Below are 17,570 nucleotides of genomic sequence, written 5' to 3' on the forward strand. Positions count from 1 at the left end.
ACATACAATATTAGAATTCGGAGATTTGGATGACTTAAATAGTATATTGCTTTCTTTTAGATAAATAACCAATAATCCAAGAAAGTGCTAAACCACGAATGCCATATCTTTTTAATTTGTAAATTAATATATCATGATCTATGGTATCAAAAGCCTTTGATAAATCCATGAAAATTCCTATAAAGTGTTTTTTATTTGCAAAAGATTCAGTAATCTTATCTAACAATTGAATTATAGCTAAATCAGTGGAATGGCCCTTTCTAAATCCAAACTGATTAGGTATAAGTAGGTCATTTACATGAAGAAAAATGTACAGGCGTTTATGAATAATTTCTTCCAGAATTTTAGAAATACTAGGTAATAACGATATTGGTCTATAATTTGTTAAAAGAGAAGGATCGTCTTTTCTTTTGAAAATTGGAGCTACTTTCGCAATTTTTAATGAGTTTGGGCATATTCCAGAAGACAGTGAAAGATTGAAAATGTAAGATAAAGGTGTGGTTATTTGTTTGATGATTTTCTTCAGTATATAAACACTTATTTCATCATGGCCACTGGATCTACTTGGCTTTAATCTGTTAACAATCTCCAGTATTTCTTCCTCATCTGTTGGGGTAAAGAAAAGGGATTTGTCGCAGTGGTGGAAGAAATTCAGTAAAGTTTGAATGAACATGTTTGTTTTTTATTTTTGAAGCTAATTGGGGGCCAATAAGTATGAGTTAAAAGCATGCATCAGATATTTCATCAGCCTGAGGGTTTGTGAGTTCTTTGTTGTCATGGGTAAAAAACGGACGATGTTTCCTTATTATTTTTACCTGTTATTTCATATATAGTTTCCCATAAGCCATTTACGTTATCCTTTTGATTATCAAACTTATCAGAATAATACATTTTACGAGAAATACGAATCAAGTTACTGAGTATATTTCTATACTTTTTGTAATCTGTAAAATGTTTTGTATTATGGGTAGTAATCGCCAGTTTATACAATCTATCACGGGTTTTTATTGAATTGATGATTCCCTTTGTAATCCAGGGATGTTTGTTCTTTCTACGTGTTTTTTTCTTAACTAAAGGAATGTTTTTTCGATAACAATATAAAAGTTTATCTAGAAAAATATCAAGAGCTTTATCGGCGTTATTTTGAAGATACACTTCTTGCCATTCTTCCTTCACTAATTCAAGATTAAGTAATTCAATATTCTCGTCTGATTCTTTTCTGTACATTATTGGCCTGGGTTTTGAAATACTTTTGACGTTTTCAGAATAACGAAGAATAATGAATATCGGTAAATGATCAGATATATCATAATATAAGATACCATTAATGAATTTATTTACAGAAAAGTTATTAGAAAAAATATTATCCAACAAGGTTTTAGATGTTTGGGATATTCTTGTCGGGTTATCAATATGGGAATGAAAAGCATATGAAAAAAGAATAGTTTTTAATTTTACCGCTAAAGTATCTATTTTCGTCGTGTCAATATTATAGTCGCCCATAATATAATTTCCTTATTTTCTTGTGTAATCATGTTGAGGCATTCATCAAAATTTTCTAAAAACGTTTCGGTTTTATGATTTGGTGGCTTGTATATAACACCAATTATCTTATTTCTCATTTTATCATTGATGATTTCCACAAACAGGCTTTCACAACCTTCAATATCAATATCAGTTCTTATTTTTACTCGCAATTCGTTATAGGGCTACCCCTCCCCCTCTACCTCTCTTACGATCAGAGCGAAATATTTTATATCTATCAAGGCTAAACAAATTTGGAGACGTGTGCCCTAGCCAAGTTTCAGTTATACCGATTGCGGAAATGGGAAAATTTTGTAAAGAAAGAAGAAGTAGTTCAAATGAATCAAAATTTTTGTTTAAGCTTCTAGCATTCCAGTGGAATAAGCTGAAATCTTTAATGGGGCTATAATTAGTGTCATCATTCCTATTTGTGGAATTACTACGGGAATTATTAACATGACTTGCAGTGGAATCAAGTGAAAATTTGAACATATTATTGAAATCCGAAATAGTGTAGTATTTACTGTGATTACTTATGATACCCTGGTCAGAATGATCGTTGTTATGAGCCATTATGAGGATTTGAGTGGAAAGTTGAGAATGGTTGTTCTGGGGCCATGTATTTTTGTGTAGTACGTTGCAATGTCTGTGCGTGAATGTAAATGTGAGTGTGTGCATGTGTGGGGGTGTGCAGTGCATGTGAGTTGATAATAACAATAATGATACTGATACATTTTTACGTTATACAATAGAGCAAATGTTTCATCATATAGTCTCGCTAAATTTATGTCTACAAAAGTAAATGGAATCTTCTTACACTTAACGTTGGTGAGGTAAATTTGTATGCGTAAGTATGAAATAACAATGATTATAAAAGAAGACAAGGCGCTTATATGGTAATAACAGAAATATAATTACTCCAATAATAGCATACGAACGAGGTGTTCTAACTGTTAAGGTAAAAAAAAATTGATTGGTTGTTTTACAGAGTCATGCTGACAAGCCCCTTCGAACGTCTATGCATTTACGTAGAGATATAGTTTGTGAAGGTGAGACATGAAGGAGGAATGTACATCTGGAGGAAAATTCTTGTGTCAAACTACAATGAAAGGGTTCACAAGTTTACAAGAGTGCAAACGGAACATTCTTGAGTGATTTATAACTGTGCACGGACACTGTCTTGACAAAAATAAAGAATTCATTCTGTATACATTATCTACTGGTAGTTTAGGAAAATCCAGACCAATTGAATTTGTCCCGATCGTCAAAAACATCAGCAGTTTGTTTATCTTATACAAAATTTTTGGAATCTGATTTAAATGTAAGCTGGTATGTTGTTTAATTCGTCAGAAGCGGAAATAAATGATACTCTGCTGATCAATAGTGCTCTATGGGGAAGAAGTTCAGTTAAAAAAAAACAAACAACAAAAACAAAAACGAAAAAAAAAAATGCGGCCAACTGATGTCATTGTCAATATCAAGGTTGAAAGGTAAGTGCAGTTTAGGTATAATCAGATATGCACGTAAATAGAAAGTCTTTCCGTTAATGCAGCGGCGCCGGCAGGGCCCGGCATTCGGACGAAAGGGTCATAACAAGATATAAAAAAAAAGAATATCTCAGTTGCTATTACTGAGTCATGCTACTTAACCCCTGCCAACGACTGTGCACTAACGGAGAGAAACTTTGTGACAAAGTTCATGCATTCTAAGTAGTAATATGACAATAATAAAATTATATTTCATTAAATCCAAATGGAATGATGTGGTGGGCGTAAATCCACGAAGACCTCTTGAAGAAAGAAAAAAGAAATGTGTTAATTTTGGTTTTGCCCCTTTGACTTTGATTTGTTTCATGGGGGGGGGGGGGAGAGACAAAGCAACGATAAAAGAAAGCTCTCCTCTTCTCTTGGCCCCCTCACTTTCTGAAAGTAAGGGGGCCAAAATCGGCTGAGAGGCAAAAAAATAAGAAATTAAATAATAAGTAGCAAATAAAAATACGGAATAAAAATCTTCACATTTCTGGGTACCACTTTTTTATTTCCTCCAAAAATCGGCTGACAGGCAAAACAACACAACACAAAACAAAACAAAACAACCCCCCCCCCCCCAAGGAAAAAAACAACAACAAAACAAAACAAAAAAAAAAAGAAAACAGGCCTTCATATTTTTTCGCTCCCACTTCACTCCCACCTTTGATAGGCCCTGTACAGTATTGTCTGCTAAAAGAAAAAAAAAAGAAAAAAAAAAAGGTGGGGACATCCATCACCATTCCCCCCCCCCCCCCCCATAACCAACCAACCGTAATATACTAAGCATGCGCGACAAACGCTCACTTTATATTTCCGATCATCTGAGCGCTAGCGAGTTTTGTTCTTCGACGTCGACTCGGAGTGGCTACTGCTGGATACATGAAGTAAGTGTTTCACAAGAAGTAAGTAAGGCTTCTCAACAGAATAACCCTATTATTTTACTTCCAAATATTACACCATATTTTCTGTTATCAAACCATTACTAAAGAATTATAGAATTCACTGTGATACAGCTAGATTGTGGAAATGCGAAGAAATGCTTTGCTGGGTGTACCTAGATTATGTGTGGTCAGTCCCGCTCCTTAAAAACGGTGTGTGTAATATACAGATGAGGATGAACCGCACACCGGTATGGTTGGACCTAGGTACCTACTACTCATCGACCGCCTTTATTTGTAATCACTATTTCACCGAAAATATTCAACAAATTTACCTCAATTTCATCTCACTGTGGGAGAAAATACGGCATACTCGTGAAATAGGCCCCACCACTGCGTGTCCGTACAAATACTACGGCGGCTCGCCTGTTTATACTCGTGTATTCAGCCCCACCGTGTGGCGTTCATCGGTAGATAAGCACGGCGGTGGGGCTTTCTTCCACAGTGTGAATGCGGCCCCACCAAACGGCGTTTACGCGAGATGCATACGGCGGTGGGGCCGATTTCCACAGCATAGCATCTTTCGTCCTCCCTTTCTCCCGTTTTTTCTTTGGTCTTCTACTTTTTATTCTCGGAAGGACTCCCTAATGTCCCTTGACTAATTTAATGGCCAATTTAACCATAAATACAACCCTACCTAACCCTAAACCCTAACCCTAACCTAACCTTGCTTGCTAACGCACGGGTGCACGCGCACTGCGGTGGGGCCTATTTCACGATTTTGCCGAAAATACCGCAGATCCCTACCTCATGCTCAGATTGTCGCTCCGTATCCTACGCACGTAAATCTCGGCGATAAACACACGGGAGGTTTTTGTTTTTTTCGTTCGCCCGTGGTAGCTCATTTTTTAAACCGACCGCCCGTTTTCCTATTGAAAGGCACGTATAATCCAGTGAATGGGCAAATATGTGTTAACAATACGTGTGTTACTAATGAGGATTTTCTTCAATTCTTTTTCCTCCTGTTTCCTCAGGTTATTTACCTCTGTATCCCCCTAATTTTCCTTGATTTATATTCATGTTCGAATGTTCCAGCGTATTGCGCCCTGTCCCACGCGTATTTTTTTTTTTATACGCGAGAAAATCATTGCGCGAGGGTGGTTGATCTAAATAGGTGGTTGATGAGTAGTAGACTTACTATACGCGGTATGTCATGATCTAAGCAGACACGTTTACTATCACTCTTCTATACTAATCACACAGGTGGATCATGGATCATCCGACGAACATTGATTTAATGAAAGTGAATAATGACGTCTTTATTTAACAACAGGGGGCCAGGGGAGGGAGACTCGCCCCCCCCCCCCTGTTTTTTAATACATTGTCATTAATATGATAGGAATTTTAGGATATAGGACTAGGAGTACAACATACTAATGCATGTATTGATTGGCAGACATTGTTTTGGAAATTTTAGGGTTAAAGGTCAAACATCAAGTGAAAATGTTAAAATTCCAATTCTATTTTTTCCTCATATCGCGGAAATGGTTCAAGGTACAATGTACATTCATGGAACTGGGAATATCCATGTTCTGATTGGCAGTGATTGTTTTGGAAAATTTAGGGACAGAGGTCCATGTCAATTCAAACTTTCATTATTTTCTTATTATGTATGCAGTACCTGAGGTTTTTTTTTTTTTAATTCTTGTTTTGTATGAGCCTGCGTGTTATTTTGATTTTGTAATCTTACATTTGTATATTTATGTAATACTGTGTATGTATATTTTTCACTTTTGTAAAGTCATTTGTAATTCAGCCTCTGGCTGAGCTGCGATCAATGATTTGTTGAATAAAGATACCATTAATGTAATGAATAGGGTGTAACCACTTTGGTTGCCCCCCCCCCCCCCCCCCCCACACACACACACACATTTTTCCATCTGGAAGTGGCACCAGGAAAAAAAAGTTTTGCCAATTGCAACTGTGAGCATGGGTAGGCCTTTTTTTTCTTTTCTTTTCTTTCTTTGTTGTTGTTGTTGTTGTTGTTGTTGTTGTTGTTTTTTTTTTGCATATCAGCTGTGAAGAAACCTGGAAGAGGAATCAGAAACATAAACTGCCCCCTCCCACTTTTAAAAATGTGGGGCCAGCCATGGCAATGGCGTACTAATACTTTTTTTCTTCTTTTTTTTTTTAAGTGAGATTCAAGCATTTGGACATCACAAACTTTACTCAAAGTCAAAACTTTTCATCAACTTGACAGCACAATTCAGCTTGATAATATTCAATTGGCAACCTGTTCCTTGATACATGCATCAGATGTAAGAGTCTCATGTTTAAAGTATGAGAAATACCTTGGGAGTGTTTGATTTAACATGAGTGTTCCTACACTTGTTGTTAACTTGCTTTGTTCAAGGGCTTTAGGGAATAAATGCATTCTAATCACTCCTTGCCTGTCAGCTGTTATGTGACATCCACAAATGTTTTTACATTTTCATATTCTTGATGCCGGTACCCTGCCTTACCACAATTTGTAGCACATTTGGACCATATACTTTTACACCTTACAAGTACATGTGCATTACCTCAACACAGTGGTACCTTTTAAATCTCATTTGTAGTAAACATTTATCATATTCATATTCAGTTTTAAAGTTTTTCATTAATGACGGTAAATTTCTGCAATTGCGAAAGATGTAATGAATAAACAATAGTTTAGCAAGGTTGAAGAGTTATCTGTGCAATGAACATGTGTGTGTTTGCCATTGATATACTGCAGCTTCATGGCAATAAATGATGGCTCACATTGATAGAAGATGGAGGACGGCTGTTGCCAAAGAGACGGCATCAGTCCCTGTGGATGTGACTGTGGCATCATACAACATTCTGGCTTCCATCCACATCAAGCCCAGGGGTTACCCCTTCTGTCCAACAGGATACCGAGAGATGATGGAGCGACATCCGCAGTTGATGGTGGAACTCTGTCACCATGGTGATGCAGACATCTTTTGTCTTCAGGAGGTGAGACTAGAGAATGTTTTTATGCAGTACCCTTGTTACAAAGTCTCCACTGACTACCTATTTCCATATGGGTATAAAACAAACTATAGATTCCATTTACATGTTCATCCATAACCTGGCAGGTCCATATATTTTCTGATTTATTTACTTTGCGCACTTTTGTGCCACATCATTTGCAACTGTACTTCTTTCCTCAATCATCCTAGGGTTGACCAGTCATAGATCAAACTTGTGATGATAAGTGGTGATAAGTGGTGATAAGTGATTTGGCATTGTTGCTGCTGATGTCTGGAACACTATCCCTGTAGCATTGTGACAAGTGACTTCATGTCAATAGTCACATTCAAGAAGTACAGTGTATCTCAGAAGATACTCATGTTTGTTCGTGTAATTGTTGATATCAGTTGATACTTTGATGAAGGCATACACTGGTACTTTGTAGTATCGTATGTGTTAATATTTATCAATCTTGACAAGACTGATGCGTCACATGATTTCAACCCTGCCATCTTGTTTTTGCTTTTGAAATGGCTCACCTATTTTGGAGTAAAAGTGTATCACCCGATATGGTGTGGACATTTAGTTACCATTTGTGTGAAATAATTTCTAGGAATGAAAGGAGGAAGCCATCTGCCCTTTTAACCATGCAGAGACAAAAATTATTCCGACAAATACAAGTCTTAAAATTGATTAAAATTTCAAAGCTTAATCACAATAGATAGAAAAGATGTCACTCATGTCATAACATGGGAGCCTTCTAACTGTAGCTAGACTCCATAACTGCTGAAATGAATTTATTTGCATAACAGATGCTTCCTTTTTTCTTTTCTTTTTTACAGGTTGAGACCAGCTATTACCAAGCAGCTTTACAACCAGCAATGGAAAGTCTGGGCTACAGTGGCAACCACTTTGAAAAGGCTCTTGGTATCAGGGAGGGACTAGCTACCTTCTACAAGAGGGAGAGGTTTTCTCTGGTCAAACAGGAGGTGGCTCACTTCAAGGACCTGATTGCCCAGGTACTTGTGATATTGAAGTTCAAGCATTCCTCTATCATCATGATAATAATAATAATAAGCTCTTCTTTATCCAGGAAAATAGTAATAGTAAGGTCTTCTTTATCCAAGGTAGCCTATTCCCTGTTGCCAGGTACCCATCTATACTTCTTGGTCAAGAGGGACATGGCGGGTAAAAACATCTTGTCCAAGATCGTTAAAAGGCCGTTAACGATCGCCCCGTCACTGTACAGGCATGCTAACCTGGAAACATTAAACTGCACATTACTTGAATATGAGACCATTCTGAAGCAAATAATTTTCACACAACAATAGATATTTAATTTACTCGTAAGTGAACCCCACAAGGATTGGAACAATCATCCCCCAGCATTCCCACTGATCCCCACTGATCAGTTACTAGCCATCCCCTTTAAAAAGGAATATGGGATTTGATCAGTTATTTCAGTTTTAATACAGCATTGCCTAATATTCAGCACTACAGACTATATCACTGATTGTAAAGGAGCGCGAAACTGCTGAATTAGTGTGATTGAGCACTGTGCAGAATTTCAAGAGGTTTTATTACACCAAACTATACCTATTTAGTGTAATGACCACTTACTTTTTTTAAACAGAAATTGCAGGAAGAGACAAATCTTGATGACCGCCTGAAGGATGCAATGATAAAGCGAGCAGAGTATGAGACACCCATGATGCTGACAACCTTTCACTGCCGGCAGACAGGGCGCCATCTAGTGGTGGCAAATGTTCACCTTATATGGCAGACTCGCCTTGTCCCAGACCTCAACACTGTGCAGGCAAGAACTACACCATGCAGCCATGATATTGCATTGAACTTGTGTGCTGCTGACTTGTATTGTATTTACCTACAGCTAGTGAATGCCATGTTGTTTCTTAACCCTAAAGGGGCCGGGCTTTTTTGGCTATGCTCAGACCGGGGGGGGGGGGGCGGATTCCGCCCCCCCCCCCCCCCCGAGATCTCGGCCATCGGTGGTGCGATCGCGATGAAATTTTGTATGCGTGAGACCCGCATCATAATCTACAAGATTGTGTGATAAGATTTTTTGAAACAATCAATTTCTAATTTTCATTAATTAATTATGCAAATTAAGCTCAAGGTGATATTTTAGCTTAATTAAAAGCATTGAGAGTCTAATTTTTGATCTGTAAATCTGTTTTAGCATATTCAACAATTGTACATCACAAAAACTTCCAAAACTCATTTCAATTCTTATGTATTTTATTGTTTTCAGAATTTCTTATGTATTTCTTTGTTTTTCAACTTTTGTTTTTTCTTTGTTTTTTCATTGGAAATTGTCACTGACCACTTTTCTACCATAATTAGCACAAAATTAATCAATGAAAGTGATTAAATGTAAAAATAATCAGGTTTTTATGCCTTTCATGACAGAGCACTGTTTTCCATAGGAAATGTACACAAAATCACAAAATTGTGCCCGTTTTGGAGCGACATTCCGTTACAAAAATGGGCGTGGCTTCGCAAAAGTATACGCGGACGTTGCAAATTTGGTCTCAAAAGTTGCGCGAGACTTGAACGAAGAAAGTCAAGAAGCCTCGCGATGAGGCCTTCTCGCGTTACAGAATTATAGCGCGAAACGTCGAGGGGGGGCGGATTCCGCCCCCCCCCCTCCCCCGGCCCTTTTAGGGTTAAAGGACAAGTTCATCTTCATTAAAGGTGCATGGTCCCTGTGTTTTAGTCAATATGCGTACGCGGGCGCACGGCGCAAGTTTCCTATAGAGACCTACGCTATCGACTTCTCTTTAGCACTTACGCTGTGGCCCACTTCCCCAATTCCGAAGAAGTCCGATTCACTGTAGTCAGTGGTCCATCACAGTTCGGCTCATGATTTGGCTGAGGGGAATGACAGCTTTAGCAAACTTCTTTTGTGATGTCGTAATAAGAAGCACATATGCACGCACCCTGGCATTACTATCGACTGCGCGATGCACAGAGAAGACAACAAAGGCAACGCTACTTAGCAGCACCTACGCACTTTACTCTTGATGACAGCTCAACTTCGGCTATCTTCGTATCGGTGATCGGCAGTGTCATCAACAGCGCCCTCTACACTACCGGGACTATGCACCTTTAACATAAGGATTGAGAGAATGTAGCAATATTAGTAGAACACATTGAAAGTTTGAAGAAAATCGGACAAGCCGTTCAAAAGTTATTAATTTTTGAAGTTTTTGTGCAGTCACCGCTGGATGAGAAGACTACTGCAGTGTATGATGTCACATGCGTACAACAATATGAGGAAAATATAAAGAGAATTTCACAAAATTTCATCTTTTGCAAAAAGTACACATTCCCTTGACTCATTACTGACATATGTTATGGGTAATATTATTCCCATTGCCTTTTAGAAAGAGGCAAGTCAAGTGCTCTTTTATTATGCAAAAAAAAGTGAAAATATGTTGAATTTTCTTTACATTTTCTTTATTCTGTTGTACTCATATGACATCACGAGCCTTAGTAGTCTCCTCATCCAGCGGTTCCAACACAAAAATTTTAAAAATTCATAACTTTTGCATCGATTGTCCAATTTTCCTCAAACTTTCATTGATGTGTTCTACTAATATTGCTGCATTCTCTCAATCCTTATGTTTATGAAGGTGAACTTGTCCTTTAAGCAGAAATCAAGTGATTGTAGCATGGAATAATATCTCACAAGTGAAATATGTAACATGATAACTTCAAAGTCTTGTAGCTTAAAATATACATTAAACCAAGGTCAGCATTTTATACATAATCATACATTGTGGTAGTATCTTCAGTCATGATGGCCATCATCCTATGCAAAGGCGAACTTTTTTTTTTTTTTTTTTACTTAGCAAGCAATGCTTTTCATTTTCACCAATCTGTAGGCAGCTATTGCAGTTCAGAAGTTGAAAGAGCTCTCGCCACCTGGTGCCTGCCAAATTATCTGTGGGGATTTCAATCACAGGCCAAGCATGCCTGGATACCAGCTTCTTCAAGATGGTCGTCTGGACGACAAAAGTCACCAGCATCTGCAGAAGTTTCCACTCGAGGTGGAAGGATTGGTAAGTGTCAGGTAGCAAGAAAAATTGAATGTCATGGGTGATCTCAGTTTTTGTGCAATCTCTTAAATTTCTCCTTCAGATGTATGTAAAACATCACTTTTTACTTCACAATGCCATTGCTCTATCATGCATTGCTACTCATGTTCTTGTGGATTTGATTTTAATGTATTATGTAACATGATAGAATTTATGAGTGTGTCACTCCGACCATCAGCTTGATTGCTACTATCATCAAGACTACTAACATTATTGACATAGCCATTATCATTTTCATCATTTTCACCAGTACTGTTCTCTCACTGTCCTGTTTTCTTCAATGTACTGACAACCTGGCAATTTTGTCATTTTCTGTCACAGTAGTGTGTAACCTCTACAGCAGGAAGTGATAAGACGTGAAGACAGTATTTCTCTTCATCAGCATTGGAACCAATTTTACTTTACATTTTATTATCTGTGCAATTAATGTTGATTAAGTTAGTCAAATTAATGATACTCATTATGTTCATGACCAGCATGAGTTACAGATAGTGACAGGATTCAGATGCTGTTTAAGACAATGCATTCAACTGTAATGATGGACTAGAGACCCCAGTAAACAGCACAATAGTGGCACTTGTTCTCCTCATACAACTGATGGGTTGTGTAATTTCCTGAAGGGGAATTTCAAAGCCAGCTACAAGCAGATGACAGCCAAAGAGGGGTGACCCATAGACACAGGATGCTACTTACTAGTTTGACTGCCTTTCTTTCAGGGAGATGGTTAAACCATGCAGGCATTTTAAGAGAAATTTACTTTGTAATTGCCTGTAGATGCCCCTCAAATAATCTATTTGATGATAAAATTCAATTCATTTGTCATAGCAATTTTGAGATTAGTTGTGTTCAAATGCCCCCCCCCCCTTCTTCTTCAGTTGCATTCATACTGGATTTATTTTGTAATGGACATTTGTATCTTGTCAAGAATGCACACTGACAATAATGTTTTTGTTGTTTTACTAGGATGAGTCCAGCTCCAAGACTCCTTGCATGACAGATGCTGTACCTCACTGGTTTCACCATGATCTTGGTTCCTTGAAGAGCTCCTATGCAGCTGTAAGAGTAAGTGAGCCAAGTTTAGCAAAGATAAAGCCAAGGAAAATTGCTGCTGAGTACTTTTGCACTTCAGCAATCCATACTGCATGTTAGATTCAGTAATTTTTATGTCTAAGGTGAAATTTCTGTATCATGGTCAGAGATGTGTTGATTGTTTTTAGTCTGTGCTTATTCCAGGTGACAGCCTAGGTGTTACTTTGTTAATATGTTGACATAATAAAGAATGTTGAACAACACACATGCAAAAAAACAACAACTACAACAACAAACCAAACTAACAAACAAACATGCAGGTGTTGTTAGCTGGTGTATTTATGCAGAAGACAAAGTAAAGAATAAGCTAATTCTATTAAGTAAAGTGACATTAAGTTGCATCAAGTACTTGAAATTTTATACTTTTCTCAAAGAATCAATGTTAAGGTTTTTTCCAGGTTCGTGTTAGTTTGCTCTCTCAGATAATATTTTCTTGCATGATAATGAAAACTTAAAACTCTCTACAGTAAATTATGTAAATTCAGAAATTACATCTTGTGATGCTTATGTACCTTCCAAGTGGTATTTTATTCTCTAGAAATTGCCATAATAAATCTGCTATAAGAACTAGTGTACTGATTACAGGCATCACCAGCAAGACAAAAAAAAAAACCCATGGATTGCTGTGTGATAAACTGTAGAATATTTGTGATTTTAGTTTAAATCAGATGCTACCTTTCTGTTTGTTTGTGTGTTTGAAAGTGATGAGACTTCACTTCTGCTTCCTGACTATGTGATCAAGCTGTACCTTAATTGGCACCAGTGGTACAGTGTAGAAGTATTTTCACTGTCACAAATACATACAACAGTCAACCTTGCCTAAGTTGAATCTATTTGGACTGAAGAAATAGCTTCGACATAGAGAAAATTCGACTTACAAGGGTTCAAAATCAATCGAATATGGAGAGAAGAGGACTTGAAAAGACCTTCGACTTAGGTGATTATTTGACTTATGCGAGGTCGACTTAAGCAAGGTTGACTGTAGTTTGGCCTAAACTTCCCAAATAGAGCACAATTGTGTAGATACTATATAAAAAAGCAACAACAAACAAACATAATGTAATCCAGAATATTTGCTGTCATCTATACTCCTGTCACCCTCTGTCTCTCTCCTGATACCTTCTGTTTATCAGGGAGAGGAACCAGAGTTCACCATCTACACATGTGACTATGGCCCAGTATGGCTGGAGGCTTACATGAAACACAGCAAAGTGGAAAAGGAGGAGTCAACACAGCAGGTACAGTGAAATCAAACTGCAATTCTTGCCACCGACAATAGGTGATATCAAGTGATATCGTACGATACCTCCGATATCAAACCTCTCTGGCTGGGGCAGTAACTTCCGGTTTCATGCATTTCGGGTTCTCCCCATAGAGATTGATCGATCTCTATGGTTCTCCCACTGTGGGTTTTCCACGAAGAGCGTACGAGCTAGCCCGATGCACGGCCTGTGCATGTGGTGCACCTCTACTGCTCGGTTCTACCCGTCTCAAATCATTTTCCGAAGTATTAACATGCTCTTTGTAAGGGATAATTAGTACGTAAATATATGAATACCTTTTGCATAGGTATGTTAATGTAATGCATGCGGTGCGTGCGCGATCGTACGGCGCGGGGATGAGGCGCATCTGCCGTCCATTAACCAATGTCGTCTATGCAAGTACCACGGTTAAGTGAATCAAGGATTACTTACTCCCTATTGTATCATTGGTCCTCTTCCGCTTTGCATTGGAGAAAACAATAACTTCGCTGCCAACATCCAAGGCTGAGGTGATGGCAGAATCTGTGCTTGGCCACGTCAGAGACGAGTGCGTCCCAGCAACAATAGTTCCACTCCCAGTAGTACTAGCAGCAATGCCGCAGTAGTCACGGGGAGGAATGCTGTTGAGCGCCGCTCAGCTCGTCCATGTCGATTTTTGTCCAGTTTTTTCCTTTTAGCATCATCAGAAGTACACTCTGCTGCCTCACAGAAAAACTGTGTGGTGTAATGGATAGTTATATTCGGGAAATAAACAAACTAAAGTCTGAACAAATATATTTCTTTGGATCCAAAACAAAGCTGGCAAGTTCGCGAATCGAAAAGCACACACGCAAATCAATAACCGGAAGTCACTACCCCGGCCCTAGAGGTTCGATATCGGAGGTATCGCGATATCACTTGATATCGCCTTGTTATCGCCTATTGTCGGTGGCGAGAATTCTGCATTGGTGTTTTTTAAAGTAGCCTTCATTAAGTTGAATAAGGTGAATTCACAGAATTATTGGAGTTTCCAAAAATAGAACAAAAATGAAACAGTTTTATGACTTTTAAATATGTTATTTGTGATATGGTGTTACTGGTAATAACCACTTAAATGCAAATTTAAGTGTCCCATTTACATGTACAAGTATCTCCAGTAAATTTGCTTTTATTGACATTAAATCAAAAAAGAAATTTGTATCCATTACTGCAATTTCTTATGTTGAAATAACCTAATAATGACGTAAAGAGAAGGGGTTATGTAGCTGCTGACTAGAAATATGATTTTTTTTTTTTTTAAGTATCATTATGTGCCAACCAGTGGGAGAGTTGTGGGGTGCACTTTTGTAGAATTTACATGTGTCATCTGCAGTGCTCACAGACACTAAAATTTTAGCAATTCTTCTCTGCATCTGATCACAATCAGTCCTCCAACGTGACGCCGCGACATTTTCCTGCCAAAATCATGGACGGCGCCCTCAATGCCTCTCTGGATCAGCCGTCGTCAGTCAAGACACTGGATTACATCTGGTATTCCTCGGATACGCTCTGCTGCCTCGGGGTCCAGGAGGTTGTGGACCAAGAACTGATCAAGCCATTCTGGGCCTGTCCCAATCAAGTCTTTCCTTCCGACCACTTGCTGATGAAGGCATCCTTTTCCTTCAAGTGATAATAGAAATGTGGGGGAGCTGCCTCCACAGCTGAAGGGGACAAAGTGGGAACGTCATCACAACTTTATGGACATAGTGCATAATAAGTGGAGTACATGTATGGTATATGATCTGTACACCGTCTTATATGCAACTGGGGCCACTGAAGGAATTCCAGGGTATAGTATTATTTCAAATTACCAGATTAGATTCAGGTTTCAAAGTCATAGTGAGTATGTAATATTTTTTTTTTTCTGCATCTAGTTACAAAATTTGTGAAGGTTGATAAGAAAGGGCTAATTCCTGTGTTAATTGTGTCAATGAAAGAGCATGGTATATTTTTAGTGAAAATGTAAATGCTGTCACAGTTACATGGCGATGATGGTTATGCCTTTGGGGGTGTTTTGTCGATATACTTTCAGGTCAGTATCATTTAAAGACATATTTGACTTGGGAAAGGAGAATAGGGGTACGGTAACTTTTAATGCCAATGCTGCAGTAAAAAAAAAAAAAAGAAAAAAAAACAACAATATTTATATATGTATATGTAATGCTTAAGTAGATCCTTGTCATTTGATTGGTTGTTTGACATTCACCATTTAGCCCATTTCACTATGACATCATCATCCAGCAATTGTGGCTCCATTTACTGTGCAATTTTGGATCCATCCGATTTGTTCCATTCCACGCTTACTAAGAGCCCGGCACACTACGCGTGTTAAACGCTTGTGTTTACATTTGCAGTGTGTGTATGCACAGCGTGGTAGTGTAAAGCGCTCAGTGAGCACTCTCGCGATCTCAGATTCTCTCTTGTTTCTAAATTCATAAAACATCAAATGACAAGGATCTATGTTTGGTGTTGTATGAAACAAATGATAAATGTTTTTCATTCGTGCAATGGACAGAATATTTCATTCGGTGAAGATGAAATTCAATTCAATTCAATTCGTTTATTTCCATTTCAATCACAATAAAAACAACATGAAGCATTCAGTTTTACAGATGAACATAAAAAACAATGACATATAAAAGAAACCACAACAACGACATCAGAATTACAGTCATAAATTATTCCATATTACAAAAGGGAACAAGTAAAATGGAAAATGGTGTACACATAAAAAGCCAATAAGGCCTGTAGGCGCGCGTACACCGTTGTTACAAATCATGTAGATTTGGAATCTCAGATATTTTCAGAAATCATAAATCAGTTTTATACAGAAGATACACAAAAGGACATCAAACAAAAAAAAAACAAAAAAAAACCCCCGAAATGAACATAAAATGGATTGTTAAATGCATCAGTGTAATTTTAATAAAAAGACAAAAGATGTCTTTTATACTGCTTCTTGAATAAATGATTATGTTGCTTATTATAATTATCTGGGTTTATTGCATTCCAAAAAACTGGTCTTGTATGACGAAGAGTTTGTTTTAATTTCGTACTAGGACATTTCCATTGATGAACTTTATTGCAGCTCTGTGTATTATGAGTGTGTATATTTGAATTTAATGTGAACATATTCATAATGTAAGGAGAGAGTGTATCTGTGTGGAAACGTTGCATCAAGGAAGTTATTTGAAGTTTATTTATATCATGCAGCTTAAGTGTATTCAATCGTTTAAATAACTGAGAGGTGTGAGCTAAATGTGGAGATTTTGTAACATTACGAATTGCTTTCTTTTGTAATTTAAATAACTTATCAAGTCTGGAATTAAAAGTGTTTCCCCATACGACATTACAGTACAACAAATGAGGTAATATAAAAGAATTGTAAAGAGAAAATAAAACAAAAGATGGTAATTCATACTTCAGACGATTTAAAACACCTACAAACTGCGCAACTTTTCTGCATACATTTTCTTTATGTTCACGCCAGTCAATACTTTCATCCAGAATAATACCTAAAAACTGAACTGATTTACATTGAGTTATTGGCTTTCCATATATTTTTATGTCATTAATAAATTGCACATTTTTCCTTCTTCTTTTGAAATAACATATAATTAGTTTTATCTACATTTAATGACAGTTTATTGCACTGAAACCAATTCACAATTTTAAACACATTTTTATTTACAATATCATATAAAGTATCTATATTACTGTGTGAAGCAAGAATAGTGGTGTCATAAGCATACAAAATGAAATCAAAATCAGGGCAAGAATTAACAATATCATTGATATAAAGCAAAAAAAGCAAAGGGCCTAAAATCGACCCCTGTGGGACCCCGGTGCAAATCGTTTTAAAATCAGAAGAAACAGAATCAAAAACAGTATATTGCATTCTACCAGAGAGATAAGACTTAAACCACTTCAAACAAATACCTCTAATACCATAATACTCTGATTTCTTTAATAAAATAAAATGAGAAAGAGAATCAAAAGCCTCTAAAAGGTCCATAAATATTCCAATTACACTTTTATTAACATTCTTGCATTGGTTTACAGACTCTGTACTTCAAATCTTTCCTGATGAACATTGCAATGCCCCCTCCTCTACCTGAAGACCTGTCAGAATGT

The 17,570-nt window shown here is 37.4% G+C and overlaps 1 protein-coding gene across 1 annotated transcript; it reads left to right on the top strand.

Moving 5' to 3' along the window:
- Positions 1-6,724: 6,724 nt before the first annotated feature.
- LOC140243464 (uncharacterized) lies at positions 6,725-16,783 on the top strand. Its single transcript, XM_072323141.1, has 7 exons — positions 6,725-6,949; positions 7,789-7,965; positions 8,580-8,762; positions 10,855-11,031; positions 12,031-12,129; positions 13,290-13,394; positions 14,824-16,783. Exons 1-7 carry the CDS (start codon positions 6,725-6,727, stop codon positions 15,064-15,066), a joined length of 1,209 nt encoding a protein of 402 aa, XP_072179242.1. The 3' UTR covers positions 15,067-16,783.
- The last annotated feature ends 787 nt before the right edge of the window (positions 16,784-17,570 follow it).

Source organism: Diadema setosum, chromosome 20 (assembly GCF_964275005.1).
Source record: "Diadema setosum chromosome 20, eeDiaSeto1, whole genome shotgun sequence".
NCBI classification, from domain to species: Eukaryota; Metazoa; Echinodermata; class Echinoidea; order Diadematoida; family Diadematidae; genus Diadema; species Diadema setosum.

Excerpts from the sequence above, each read along its gene's own strand:
- LOC140243464 (XM_072323141.1), top strand. The coding sequence starts at position 6,725 with ATGGCTCACATTGATAGAAGATGGAGGACGGCTGTTGCCAAAGAGACG. Across the intron at positions 6,950-7,788 it reads ACATCTTTTGTCTTCAGGAG|GTTGAGACCAGCTATTACCA; the intron begins GTGAGACTAGAG and ends TCTTTTTTACAG. Across the intron at positions 13,395-14,823 it reads AGGAGGAGTCAACACAGCAG|TCCTCCAACGTGACGCCGCG; the intron begins GTACAGTGAAAT and ends GATCACAATCAG.